A 12,500-nucleotide genomic window follows, 5' to 3' on the forward strand; every position below is an offset into this window, starting at 1 on the left:
TTGAAGCGGCGCTGTTTATCCCGGATAAATGATCAGTGATGACGCCGTCAGTCAGACCCCTCCAACAAGCCCGGCGCCATGCCTTATTTTACAATTAATTAGCTCATAAATAAACATGAAGCCGTTATTATTATCACTAGTTTTATTATTAGTAGTAGTATTAGTATTATTAAACGAGTCCGCAGTCTTTGTCGTGTTAGGTTAGCTGTGTTCGTGCTAATGTAGCTTAGCTTCATTAGCTGCCTGCCTCAGATCACCGCTGCTCGTCTACGCGCAGCTAAGCTAAGCTAGCAAAGTAAACCTCCACTAATTATGAATTCAGCTATAAATCCGCCATATGGAAATTATCATTCTCACGCAGATGCGCGTTTTATTTATACTGGCCGAGTTTGATGGTGTGGATGTTTATCTAGAACCTAACAAACGCCACATAACCTTCTTTAGCAAGCTAGCTAATGCGCGTGTGCCGTGTTATTGTTCTTCACAAGACCAGAGAACTGGTTTGGGTCGAACAGCTTCCGAGCGATGTGGCTGTATTTAAACCAACCCGGAATAACATGTTCCCTGTTTCTGCGCTCGTTGTCCATTTGATCAGCTCCACTTACTAGCTAGGTTATATAGGAGCACTTTGTAGTTCAACAGTTACAGACTGTAGTCCATCTGTTACTTTGTTAGCCCCTTTTACCCTGTTCTTCAGTGGTCAGGACCCCCATGGACCCTCACAGACCTGGTACTATTTGGGTGGTGGGTCATTCTCAGCACTACAGTGACAGTGACACTGACGTGGTGTGTTAGTGTATGTTGCGCTGGTGCAAGTGGTCACAGGACGCAGTTGGATGGATATTTTTGGTTGGTGCACTATTCTCAGTCCAGGAGGGACACTGAGGTGTTTAAAAACTCCTGCAGCACTGCTGTGTCTGATCCACTCATCCCAGCACAACACACACTAACACACCACCACCATGTCAGTGTTACTGCAGTGCTGAGAATGACCCACCACCGAAATAGTACCTGCTCTTTGAGGGTCCATGGGGGTCCTGACCACTGAAGAACAGGGTAAAAGGGGGCTAATAAAGTATCAGAGAAACAGATGGACTACAAAGTGCTCCTATATAGTAAGTGGAGCTGATAAAATGGACAAGTGTAGAATCAAGGAGGTGGTGAGATGGGAGTATTATGTAAAATGGTTGGGTGTGATTTTTGAAGATAACATATTGGTATTATTAAGATTTTTTTGGGTTACCATTTTGCCTTACAGCACCCTGGATGTACCATACATCAACATAAGTTGATTTTTATAAATACCCCTTGGGCCATAACTGTCTCTAAATCTATCATAAACAGTATCTTAGTCATAGGAAGACCATGCCTTAACTATTTCTTGAACAACTGTTTGTTTCCCAATTTAATTATGCAGAAATTTAGCAAATTATGTGGAATTCCTCTTTAATGTAAGTGACTTGAGTAATGCTGGTCAAACCGCACAGTGCTGAACACTGACACTTCAAAATAGCGTCTGACCACCAATAAACCCTCAACGCCTCTTTGTCACATCTTTCCTAAGGATGCTCCAGTCCAGACACATGTCCGTGAGGCTCTGTCTCGCCCTCGCCTGGCTCACGCCCTGCGTCCCTCTCAGGGCAGCTCCCAGAGGATCATTGGTGACTTGCGCAGTGTCAAATGGAGCACCAGACGAGAGGAGCGGTACCGGATCCTCTCCAGCCATCGGGCAGGGCTTCCAGCAGAACCATCCGCAGCAAGAGAAAGGGAGGCCCAGGAGAACGGTGCTCAGACAGCAACGGATCCATGTTTTCCTTTGGGAGATGTTCAGGTGTTTGATATTGTTCAGGAGGAGGAGGATGGGGAGGAAGAGAGAGCTCTTGGCAAGGTGAGAATCAGTTAAGCAGTGGGTGAGAAGTAGAGCGAGGCCAGTAGGACAGTGTCTGTTTTACATGCAAATATTTTTGCAACTCTGATTGAGCACATTCCGATTACAGATTTAAACTGAGGTGTTTATATGCACACTCTGTTCAATAATTTGTTGCAAAATCTTTTGCATTGAGCATGAAAATTATCGGATCCAAAATGATGCGCGTGCGTGGAGAACTGCTTAGTGTAGATGTTACCATGACAACCAGCATCATGGGAGTCCAGTCAGAGTGAGATGAGCAGTGCTTGTGTTTTTAACTGCTTTAAAATGACGTCAGACTCAGGAAGACATCCTTCACATGTCCTTATTAAAGATGAGAGGAAGATGTCGTGTTCTGAGACACATAAGCTGGACATCCGTCCCACCGCCGTCTTTTAAAGCTCAGAGCATAAACTTCGTCTCCTCTGCAGACCAGTTTCTGATCTGCCATGTTAAATGGTATAAACTCTCATTGTAACGCGACGCACATGCAGAACGGACTTAAACTTTCCGATAGGAAATGTAACCAGATACAGGCATTTGCATGGACATTATTCTTCTATTTAACGGATTATTTAGAGGTTTACTCACTTCGATCAGACTAGACTATTCCGATTGAGGTGTTTAAATAGAGGTATTCTGTTCTGAGCTATTAGTCAGATTATTAGGCTGTAAGTGTGGCTAGTGAGGTGTAGACAGACAACAAAAAGTAACTTCATAACATAATTTTGTTTTATGTATTATGTACATCCTGGGCATTTTCAGTAGTTCTAGAACAATGAGCTGCAAGCATCATAAGACCGATTTAAACCAAAAATGAAAGCTTGTTCATTGCAATCGTTAGTATATAATAACTACATAAACTGTAGGGATGTGGATCTTTAGGATTTTATTGATGGCGTTTCTGCTTATTGATACCGATACTCATCAGTTCTTTTAATACTACTCTCCATGAAAAGATGTAAAATGGCTGTGTTCATCTCCCTGCAGTTGAAATTATTAATAACCCTAAGCAATTAAAATGACTTTCCCCATGGTTTTCAGGACAGCTCACACCAAGTTCAGACTTGGGCTACTTAACAGTTAGGGATTTATGCTGTGCTAGTTTTTGAATTTTAATTCAGTTCAGCTAAATATTACTACTTCTTCTTTGTTACTCACTTTATCTGCTCCATAAGCTCAGTCTAACTGCACGACTGCACTATTTATACCCACAGACCTGAATCTGTGTGTGCCTTATGGCACTTTAGTGTTCATTTAAAGACCTTTTATATTTATTATTTTATTCTGTTTTTCTACAATTAATGTTTATTTTTACGATTAGTGTTTAGTGTTTATTTTAGTGTCTAAATTCACACTTTTCCTATTTACCGTCTATTTAATGTTATTGTTACACCACAGGGTTCTGAGTGACGCAGGTTCAGTACACTGTATGTCCTGTACATACTGTAGTGTAGACAATAAAGCTGACTTGACCACTGATAAGCTGATTTAGGTTATCAGACTATCCTGATTAAGGTTAGACAATCCTGATTATTCGTTTAATGCTGGACACATTTTCTAATAAGCACATTTAGACTATCAAACTGTCCTATCTGTGGTTTTAACACGAGGCTGAAGTTGGCTTCCTCTCAAATCAAATTCTTATTCATATTTTCCCATTCCTTGAGGTGGAATGGGACAATTCTAACAAGGAATTGGCAGATAGGAAGCTGACAACAGTTAGTAGTTTATAAACAATAGTAGTTTTGTAGTTTTAAGCATTTTTGGGGACATGTTTTAAGCTCACAAAATGTCCTGCCTAGAATTTGATGTAGAGAGCTACCTATAAATTTGTGCTGTGATGGGACATTTTGACAAGGTAGCACAAGCCATCAGAGTGCTGGGGGGCTGCCCTGAAGATGCTGGTATAGCAGCTGCTTGACCAGAGCACAGAATGGCGCTCGGCGTTCAAAATGATTGAGGTAGTCAGAGGTATTGGAACGCTTTCCTCACAGAGCCCCTCTCACAAGTCCATCACCATTTGAAAAAGCTTGCTGGTAGAAAGAATTAACATAAAACAAATACAGATAGCAGAACCTTTTGCCAGGTATCGATATTTTGGTACAGACCAGTCAAAAACCAGTACCAATTTAGCACCAGTTCTCGATACTCATCTCTCATTAGCTTTAGAGTAACAAATAGGCCCAATTATTTTCCATACCTGCATGTTTACATTGCAACAAGCAAATTTGAATTGGGCACATTTTCATCAGTTGAATTGAGGTAAATGCATGTTAGTAAAACAAAGCAGAAAGTGTGTTTATTGAAAGTTGGCTTAGTGAACTGATGCTATGAAATGTTTAGCAGATGGCATTAAGTGACGTTTGTCTTCTTGAGCTCTCTAGTCTGTCAGTTGGAAGCTACTGAGTATTAACAGCAAGACAGCTGGTCAGCCAAAGACCAGTAGTTAGGGTTTTTTTATTATTATCATTATTATTTTTTAAATGGTTGTCAATCAGCTGAAATGTCATGATCGAGCTGGTCACCCCTTTCTTCTCCCCAGAATATGAAGTCTGACCAAGAGACAATCCTGTGCAATTCGGTGAAGATGATTCGCGAGAAACTGACTGTGTCAACTGATGGACTTGGGACCGAACATCGTGAGAAGGAAGATGACTACGTCTATGATTTGTACTACCAGGAAACGGCCACACCAGGCTGGATACAGGACATCTTGTCTGTCAGACCCTATACAGAGGAAGGGGAGCTGGTGAGTGGACAGTAGTGGCACTGTACATTCTGGCCAATTTTGAAAGTAAAGTATCCATAACAGTTAATGACTTAATAATGGGTAAATCAAGGAATAGCAGAATTGGTTTGGTGCCGATACTGAACCTCATTAAAAGTCTAATGAAAGATAACAGTAGCTTAGTGGTGCTGCTTGGACAGGCTTCTTGTAAAGAAGTTTTTACGCCAAATGCCGCACATGTTTATGGTTAGACAAAAGCATTTTAACAGCATATTCTACTAAAATCCCATGTCTTCCTTTTATTCATGGGAGCCTGTTTTAGTGTGTGTGCAGTGCCCTGTAGCAGTGACACAAAAATGGTCAAATAAAAATATTTCCTATTTTTTGTATTATTGTTTTTAAGATATTAAGGCCCTGAAGGTGATGTACTGTCTTTGATGTACTGTTCAGTGTGGTAGTTTTTGGGTGGAAAAATGACTGGTCTTTTGAAAGTTGCTGCCATGTTGCCCTGTGGTCAAAAACATCACAAGAGATACGTTTTATCCTGTATACATTTTTCCTTTGAGTGATGCTGGATGTTCTGAATTGTTTTTTTTTAGCAGTCAGAATACAAATTATGCTTCATGCATGCCACTAAAGAGTGAACCCATTGAAATGATGTGATAGTTATACATCACCACCAGCTACTTAAACTGTAGGTCACTACAGTCAAAGCAACCTAACTACCTCTTTGAGAAAGCTTGCTGGTTTGTTTGAGGTACTGTGAGGTTGCCAGGCATATGCCAGTTGCTTTCTTATGTGAGTAGTGTTCGGCTTGGATGTTTATAATTTATCCCTTCAATAAAGACCTTGTAAAATCAGAGGATCCAGTGACATTTTGAGGAAAAATGGCTTTGGAACATTTTTGTTTACCACAGGACACAATAGTATCAGGTATAGTAGCAACATGCCATTCATTTTTCCCCACAAAGAAAACCAGGAGTTCGTAATATGGGCACGGCCACTTCATAATAAAGACATACAGGGGCATCACTAGTGGCTTATGGATAGGAACACCAAGTTTGTCCTGGGGGGGGCATGGCCCCAAAATATCTTCTCTAAAAGTAATAATGAAAAGAAACATCCAGTAAACATGTCAAAAATGGCTCTCTAGTTAAATTGGCACACAGACTTCCCATGATTCATTGTAACATATAACGAAAAGCCTAAAGTGATGAGAGAAGCCACAGTGAATGTGAGTAAATTGGTGTTTGCAGGTGCCTGAGGATGTAGCCTGGGAGGAGGAGGTGTACGAAGATGAGGATGACGAGAATGAAGAGCGCAACTGGAGAAACGACTATCCAGATGAGGAGGACAGTGAAGATGACAGCGATGCTGAAGAGCGCTATGGAGGTGTGTTTTTGGGCGAGATTTGGTTTATGTTTACTTAACAAATTTGCCTGCAGGCCTTAAAGCAAATGTACATAATTCTAGGTGATCAGCCAAGACATGTTTGGTGTCATTTCTTCTTTTGTTTTGCTCTGGAGCTACAAAGCTAAGTTAGATAAGTAGTGATAAAAGCCACACTGTGTGTCTTTTGAAATTCCAGCTTCTAAAGGCAAATTTCTTTTAATAAAGATTATGACCATTTCGGCCCTATTTTGCACTGTTTTGTTGCAGAAGCCAGTATTTAAATTCCCACATAGTGCAGCATGTAGGGAGCAGGGAGCCAGTTGAGACTAGTGGTGGTAATTTGGTGACCAAAAATTACCTGTAAAGCTAATGTTTTTGCATTAAACAGTGCTGGTCATCAGTATACAACAAAGTTCATGAAATTAATGCAGTATACAGCAATACTTGGCAACAATACTATACTCTAAAGGAGCTGCATTTCTTGGCAGAATACCTGTTTGATTTATAGTTCACAGTACAAATTTAAGAATAAATAAAGAAATAAAATACACATTTTATGTTGGCCGCCTTTTTATAAAAGCCTCTTGAAGCTGTGTTTTTTTTTGTTTGTTTTTGTTTTTTTTTTATATATATATAAATAATCAGGGGAAGGAAGTCTTAGGCACTCCTCTTTACTCCTTGGTCTCATGGCTTATTGCTTTAATAGGCATTACTATAATGGTACTTTTCTCTCTTCTTCAGGCTGCTGGAGTGAGGAGCATTCATACAGCCGGAGGAGCTGGGAGCGCTACCGGAAAGATGTGATGAAGGAGCTGGATGATGAGGACGAAGACAGAGAAGACTACGATTCTAACTGAAGCCCTCAGAGTTCACGTGTGTTTGAGTGCGAGAAGGGCCATTTTTACTGTGTGGTGTTTTGTTCAACGTGAATGCGTGGTAGTTGATGCATATCGCTGCTGTCGGAACAAAACATATCTCCAAAATGGTAACTTCACAAGAGAAGCAAAAAACACCCTTTTAATGCGGGTCAACGGAACCAGAATTTTTTCAAGTCATTTCGGGACGTTTCTTTTTGTGCAATCTTCATGAAATTTTCAAAAAACGTAAAGGCCATCAGGGCTTTTTCAAATTACATCAAAAACTTAATGACAAAAAATGGAGATACGAGGTTTTGTTCCAACAGCAGAAATATAGTAGCTCAGGTGTGCTTTGCGTTGTGTGGTAGTGAGACGAATGATGTACTACATTGCGTTGCATTGTTATGCGACTGTTTGATGTGCATGGTAGAGCAGACAGGCAAGTATGGTAGCAGTTCTGAGTCTGTAAACGTGTGGATTGATTTGTGCTGTCGAGTGTTTGTTTTAACGTGTCCCATCCCCCAATTTCCAAAGGGTGACAGACTATTTGTACATATGTAGATGTGTATAAAACAAAAAAAATAAAGATTTCAAAACAAATCCCATGGTTCTAACGTATTAGAGTATATCTGATATACTGTGACTGTTTTATTGATGGTCTATACAATAAATTAAATAACAGTAACAGGTGCCTCCTCAGCTGCACTTTACAAAAGTATCTCCAGGTTTAAGTCTCTTCACTCTGTCCTCCCTCACCTGCCATGTAAATGAGTTCACCTACGTCTTAGTCCACTTAGTCCAAAAAAAGGACACTTTTTCCATTCATGCTCCTCTCTCTCTGAACATTCCTAGCTAATCTGATTATCAGCCTCATCTTTGCACTTATATTACCTGGCCTATACTTACCTAAAACATAACTTTGTTAATAAATAAACTGACAAACCATCACGTCTGTAAAATCAGAGAATACGTAATCCAAACAAACCCATTATGGAAAAAAAATGCTACAACAGAAACAGGTTTCCCTTTGGGCAACAGGAAGACAAAGTCCACTGTCATGTGTGATATTCCAAATATTACAGTGTCCATCTTATTCTACCTTAAACTTGTCCCTGATAGGAGGGCAAGGGGTGTTGGGATGCATGGTTGTTTTTAAATGTCACATGACTGAACATGTGACTGTTCCTTCGCCTCCACTTGAAAGTCAGGAGTCCGGCACGGTTTCCCATTCCCTGCATGCCTGGCCATCAGGAATGCTTGTGCAGGAGTGAAGAGGACAGAAATCATTCGGTCAGGTCCATCTCAGTCAGCACACAGAAACAGGTGAACTGAGTGAAGCGGGTGATGGAACCTGTGGAGGAAAGATTTGAACAGCTCTCATCACCCAAAGGCTGTCGATCTACATGGACACATCCAGCATCCAACTCTGGCTTCTTTAGTTTCAAGCTAAATTTACAAGGTTAATGTAGCTGCAGACACTAATTAGCAGTGCCTAAAGCATAAAACTGGCCTCAAATCAAGGGGTATGCCACAAAGCTGGATTTCTCAGTTTGGAGAGATTAAAAATCAAGCCTGTCGAATAGAAAAGGAGCTGAGGGATAGTTCAGTAATACAGGACAGTCCTCAACTACAATTAAATTACAGTAAACAAGCTTTTCAGTCACCAGTTGAACACCCATCAGCCATAACCTTCTGACCACCTTTTTGTTTCTACACTCATCATCCATTTGATCAGCTCCACTTACTGTATAGGTGCACTTTGTAGTTCTACAGTTACAGACTGTAGCCCATCTGTTTCTCTGATACTTTGTTAGCCCCCTTTTACCCTGTTCTTCAATGGTCAGGACCCCCAGGGACCCTCACAGAGCATGTACTATTTGGGTGGTGGGTCATTCTAAACACAGCAGTAACCTAACGTGGTGGTCGTGCGTTAGCGTTGTGTTGGTCTGAGTGGATTAGACACAGCAGTGCTGCTGGAGTTTTTAATACACCTCAGTGTCACTGCTGGACTGAGAATAGTCCACCACCCAAAAATATCCAGCCAACAGCATCCTGTAGGCAGCGTCCTGTGACCACTGATGAAGGACTACAGGATGACCAACACAAACTGTGCAGCAGCAGATGAGCTATCGTCTCTGACTTTACATCTACAAGGTGGACTGACAAGATAGGAGTGTCTAATAGAGTGGACAGTGAGTGGACACAGCAGTGCTGCTGGAGTTTTTAAACACTGCGTCTGATCCACTCAGACCAGCGCAACACACACTTACACACCACCACCATGTCAGTGTTACTGCAGTGCTGAGAATGATCCACCCCCCAAATAGTACCGACCTTACCTGCTCTGTAAGGGTCCATGGGGGTCCTGACTACTGAAGAACAGGGTAAAAGGGAGCTAACAAAGTAGTGGAGCTGATAAAATGGAGAATGAGCATAGAAACAAGAAGGTGGTCAGAATGTTATGCCTGATCAGTGGATGTGCAACTGGAATTTCCCAAAAATGCATGATACAGTTCAGCAAATGAGATGGGCTCTGAAATGTTGTACAGATCCATCATTTAAGAAGAGATGCTGTTAAGAAACCGAGCCCTGCTAAGTATCCTGAACCTGCCGTCTGTCCACAACACAAAAGGATTAAACTACTCTAATTGGAGGATTTGCTAATATTAAAGCACATTTAATACAACATTGCTTGCTCCACTTTTTTTGCAGAGCTGTTGTATAAAAGCAGTTGAACACTAGGACGTGTTATCGCCAAAAATATTCCGTTGTCAAACTTCCAGTTAGAACGTTTTATGCCTGTATTATTTGCCTGTTGGGGACCATTTTTCATCAATTTCTACATATGAATTATAAAAATCTATTCCTCTTTGAAACTTACTTTGCAGTTCTGACACCATGTTTAACTGAAATCTCAATCTGGGGTGAAGTGATTTTTTCCACCACTAAACTGTTGCCTTAATCTACAGCCATGTACCCTGAAGAAGAATAAAGACAGCCAGGAAAAAAGCTCACGCAGTAGTTTGGTGATGAAAGGAGGGCGTTTGGACTCCGGCAGGTGTATGCCCAGGAAGTAGACCGGCACTCCTGAGAGAGCAATGGCGATGCCGATGAGGGAGTTGAGGGTGTCGCTGTAGAGTGGAACTGCCACCAGGAACACCGTGCAGAGACAGAAGATAACAGGATACACCAGAGACAACTGCAGCACACAGGAGGGGGACAAGAAAGAGTTAACAAGAGCCACTTGGAGTTAGGACACCATCCCTGTGGAGATCAACCAGTCAGCGTTAGTACGATGTATTTAGTACAGCTGTAACGTTCAGGCGCATCAGTGGAGCGCATCATAAATTCATACTCATCATTTTTGATTGTGTTGTCACAAGCTTCCTACATGTAAGGAGTTAGGAACGTCTTTCACGTCTGCTGTTTAAGGTTAAGTGGAATTCCACAGATTTTCCAAACATCTGAACTATTCAATAACATAACCACCATTTAGAGGTGTCTGATGTGAAACGCACTATTTAAGAGAAACTTACTGAGTCAGCATTGTTCACAAAAAGTGGTGAGAGGAACCAAACAAACATTTTAAAGAATTTCAGATATTTATCAGATATTTTACGGGTTGTGTGCCCATTTTCTCACCAGGAATCAACACGTTTTCGAGAAGACTGTTTTAATATGATTTTGATGATCACAGGATAATGTGGAGAAGTATTTAAGAGACAGACAGAGTGGAGTGCCAAAAAAGGATAATAGAAATTAACAAAGTTTGTAGAGTAAATCAAATGGCTGTATGTGTGTTGTGGACATCACAACCCCTAGTTCCTATCAATAACACTGCAAAGGAATCTGAATTGGTAAGTTTCTCTGCAATAAACCACTTATCAAACCACCCTGAATGGCTTTGTTTACACCTCATCAACTGCATTATGTCGAAAGTTCTGAAAAACAAGTGACATGCCCCATTAAATACCATGACCTGCACTGCAGACAAATCAACGCAGGTAAAATGACTATATTTGTGCTGTACGCATCAGTCATTTCACATTAAGCCATGTGAAACAAATAAATAAATAAACAAATTAATAAATAAAACTCTACCACAACTCACCTGACTGAACAAATATCAATAATAGACTGAACTGCTGATTAATATTAATAAAGGAAGAGGGAAATTCTCCATGTCCCATGTTGTGGTGAGAAACCACAGCAGAGGTTTCCTCTCTGACTCTGCACTTACTGTATTCTTCATTACTCCTTTTATATTGTTCTCTCTTTATTGATTTACCTCCAAGTTTGTCCTCTCTTTCCTTTATTTAATCACTTCCATCTGTTGATTCTTACCTCAAATTGCAATGCAGCGCAAAGCATATCAGTCCTGTTTCACACGCATGTTTGCCATCTGTTTCAGTCTACTTATTTCACCATAACATCACAGATTTTTCACAAACACTGTATCACTAAGCAACAACTTTGACAGCTGCAGGAGACACTCAAGCCATCTGAACGTTTTTACTTCTTACTTTGCCACAAACAGAAAATGGACACTTAAGATCACATCTGACCGACAGCTAATTTGGTCAGATGAGACGACACTAAATTCCCAAACTGTCGTCACCACTGAGCAGCTTTTCAGTCGGCAACTGTGACAGAAGAACAGCTAAACAACCTGGAATCAGCCAGAAATGAACCTAATACCATTCGCCAAACTAAATGGGCTGCAAGATCCTTTACACACTGGCTGGAACAAAACAACATTAAATACTGATCTGGTAAAAACTGACCAAACTGAGTTGAACTTGACATTATGGCAGTTTTATGGCTCAGTCTGATTTGGTCAGGCACTGAAGATCAGAGAACATATTTGCTGAATGGTGTTCGGTTAATTTCTGGCTGGTTGTGTAGCTGATCTTCTGTTACAGCTGCCAGCTCAAAAGCTGCTCAGTGGTGACAGTTTGGGAATTTAGTGTAAGGAGCTAGAGAACAAACTGCCGGCTGTGCAGTGAGTGGGCGGAGCTCATTACTCTGACATAGGAACAAGCTGTTTGTTAAGGAACTATAATTTGGAGGAAGGAACTGAATGTTAAAACATTAAATGCCGCGTTCACGGCCCAGTTTATTAATTTTTCACTTTATTTTTTTTAACTGTTGTATTAAAGCAGTAGAACACTCGAGGAGTGTGTTATCGCCAATAACATCATGGCTGTGATGATCTATGGCGACAGCCGTGATGTTACTTTGTTATAATACACTTCCTGCACATCAAACATGATTGGCTTTTGTCTTTAATGAATGAATTCCATAAGAACGTGAAGAGATATGCTCACTTTGACTTGCACAGAAAATGTGAATATAGCTCAGAATAATAAATCAGGTAGACCTAAATATGATGGTCCATTTTTGCAATTAATGAGTCATATTTAAAACAATGCTTGATTAAACACCTATATGTTGTAAAACAAACAAAAAAACCTGATTAAAAAAAAAAAACACCGCCCACTAAGGGCCACAGGCTGAACACCACTGCTCTACTCTCACCTTCAGTGGTCTTGGTCTGTCTGGCTCCTTCCAGCGTAGATAAATCTGCCCCGCGATGGACAAGCCGACAAAG

The 12,500-nt window shown here is 40.8% G+C and overlaps 2 protein-coding genes across 3 annotated transcripts in view; one reads left to right on the forward strand and one right to left on the reverse strand.

Moving 5' to 3' along the window:
• The window catches only part of slc7a6os (solute carrier family 7 member 6 opposite strand), a 7,859-nt gene extending 370 nt beyond the window's left edge, over positions 1–7,489 (forward strand). Inside the window, exons 2-5 of the mRNA XM_017696497.2 lie at positions 1,565–1,888; positions 4,455–4,661; positions 5,897–6,032; positions 6,774–7,489. Of these exons, the coding sequence (XP_017551986.1) occupies positions 1,565–1,888; positions 4,455–4,661; positions 5,897–6,032; positions 6,774–6,889 (783 nt within the window). The 3' untranslated portion in view covers positions 6,890–7,489. The remainder of the gene's footprint in view (positions 1–1,564; positions 1,889–4,454; positions 4,662–5,896; positions 6,033–6,773) is intronic.
• Positions 7,167–12,500, reverse strand: part of slc7a6 (solute carrier family 7 member 6) — a 23,440-nt gene continuing 18,106 nt past the window's right edge. For both annotated transcript variants that reach the window (XM_017696496.2, XM_017696495.2), the window contains 3 exons: positions 12,428–12,500; positions 9,905–10,088; positions 7,167–8,240 (listed from right to left, as the gene is read on the reverse strand). The exon at positions 12,428–12,500 is cut by the window's right edge and continues 77 nt beyond it. In XM_017696496.2, coding sequence (XP_017551985.1) covers positions 8,173–8,240; positions 9,905–10,088; positions 12,428–12,500 — 325 coding nt within the window. In that variant the 3' untranslated portion in view covers positions 7,167–8,172. The remainder of the gene's footprint in view (positions 8,241–9,904; positions 10,089–12,427) is intronic.

Source organism: Pygocentrus nattereri, chromosome 15 (assembly GCF_015220715.1).
Source record: "Pygocentrus nattereri isolate fPygNat1 chromosome 15, fPygNat1.pri, whole genome shotgun sequence".
In the NCBI taxonomy this organism is placed as follows: Eukaryota; Metazoa; Chordata; class Actinopteri; order Characiformes; family Serrasalmidae; genus Pygocentrus; species Pygocentrus nattereri.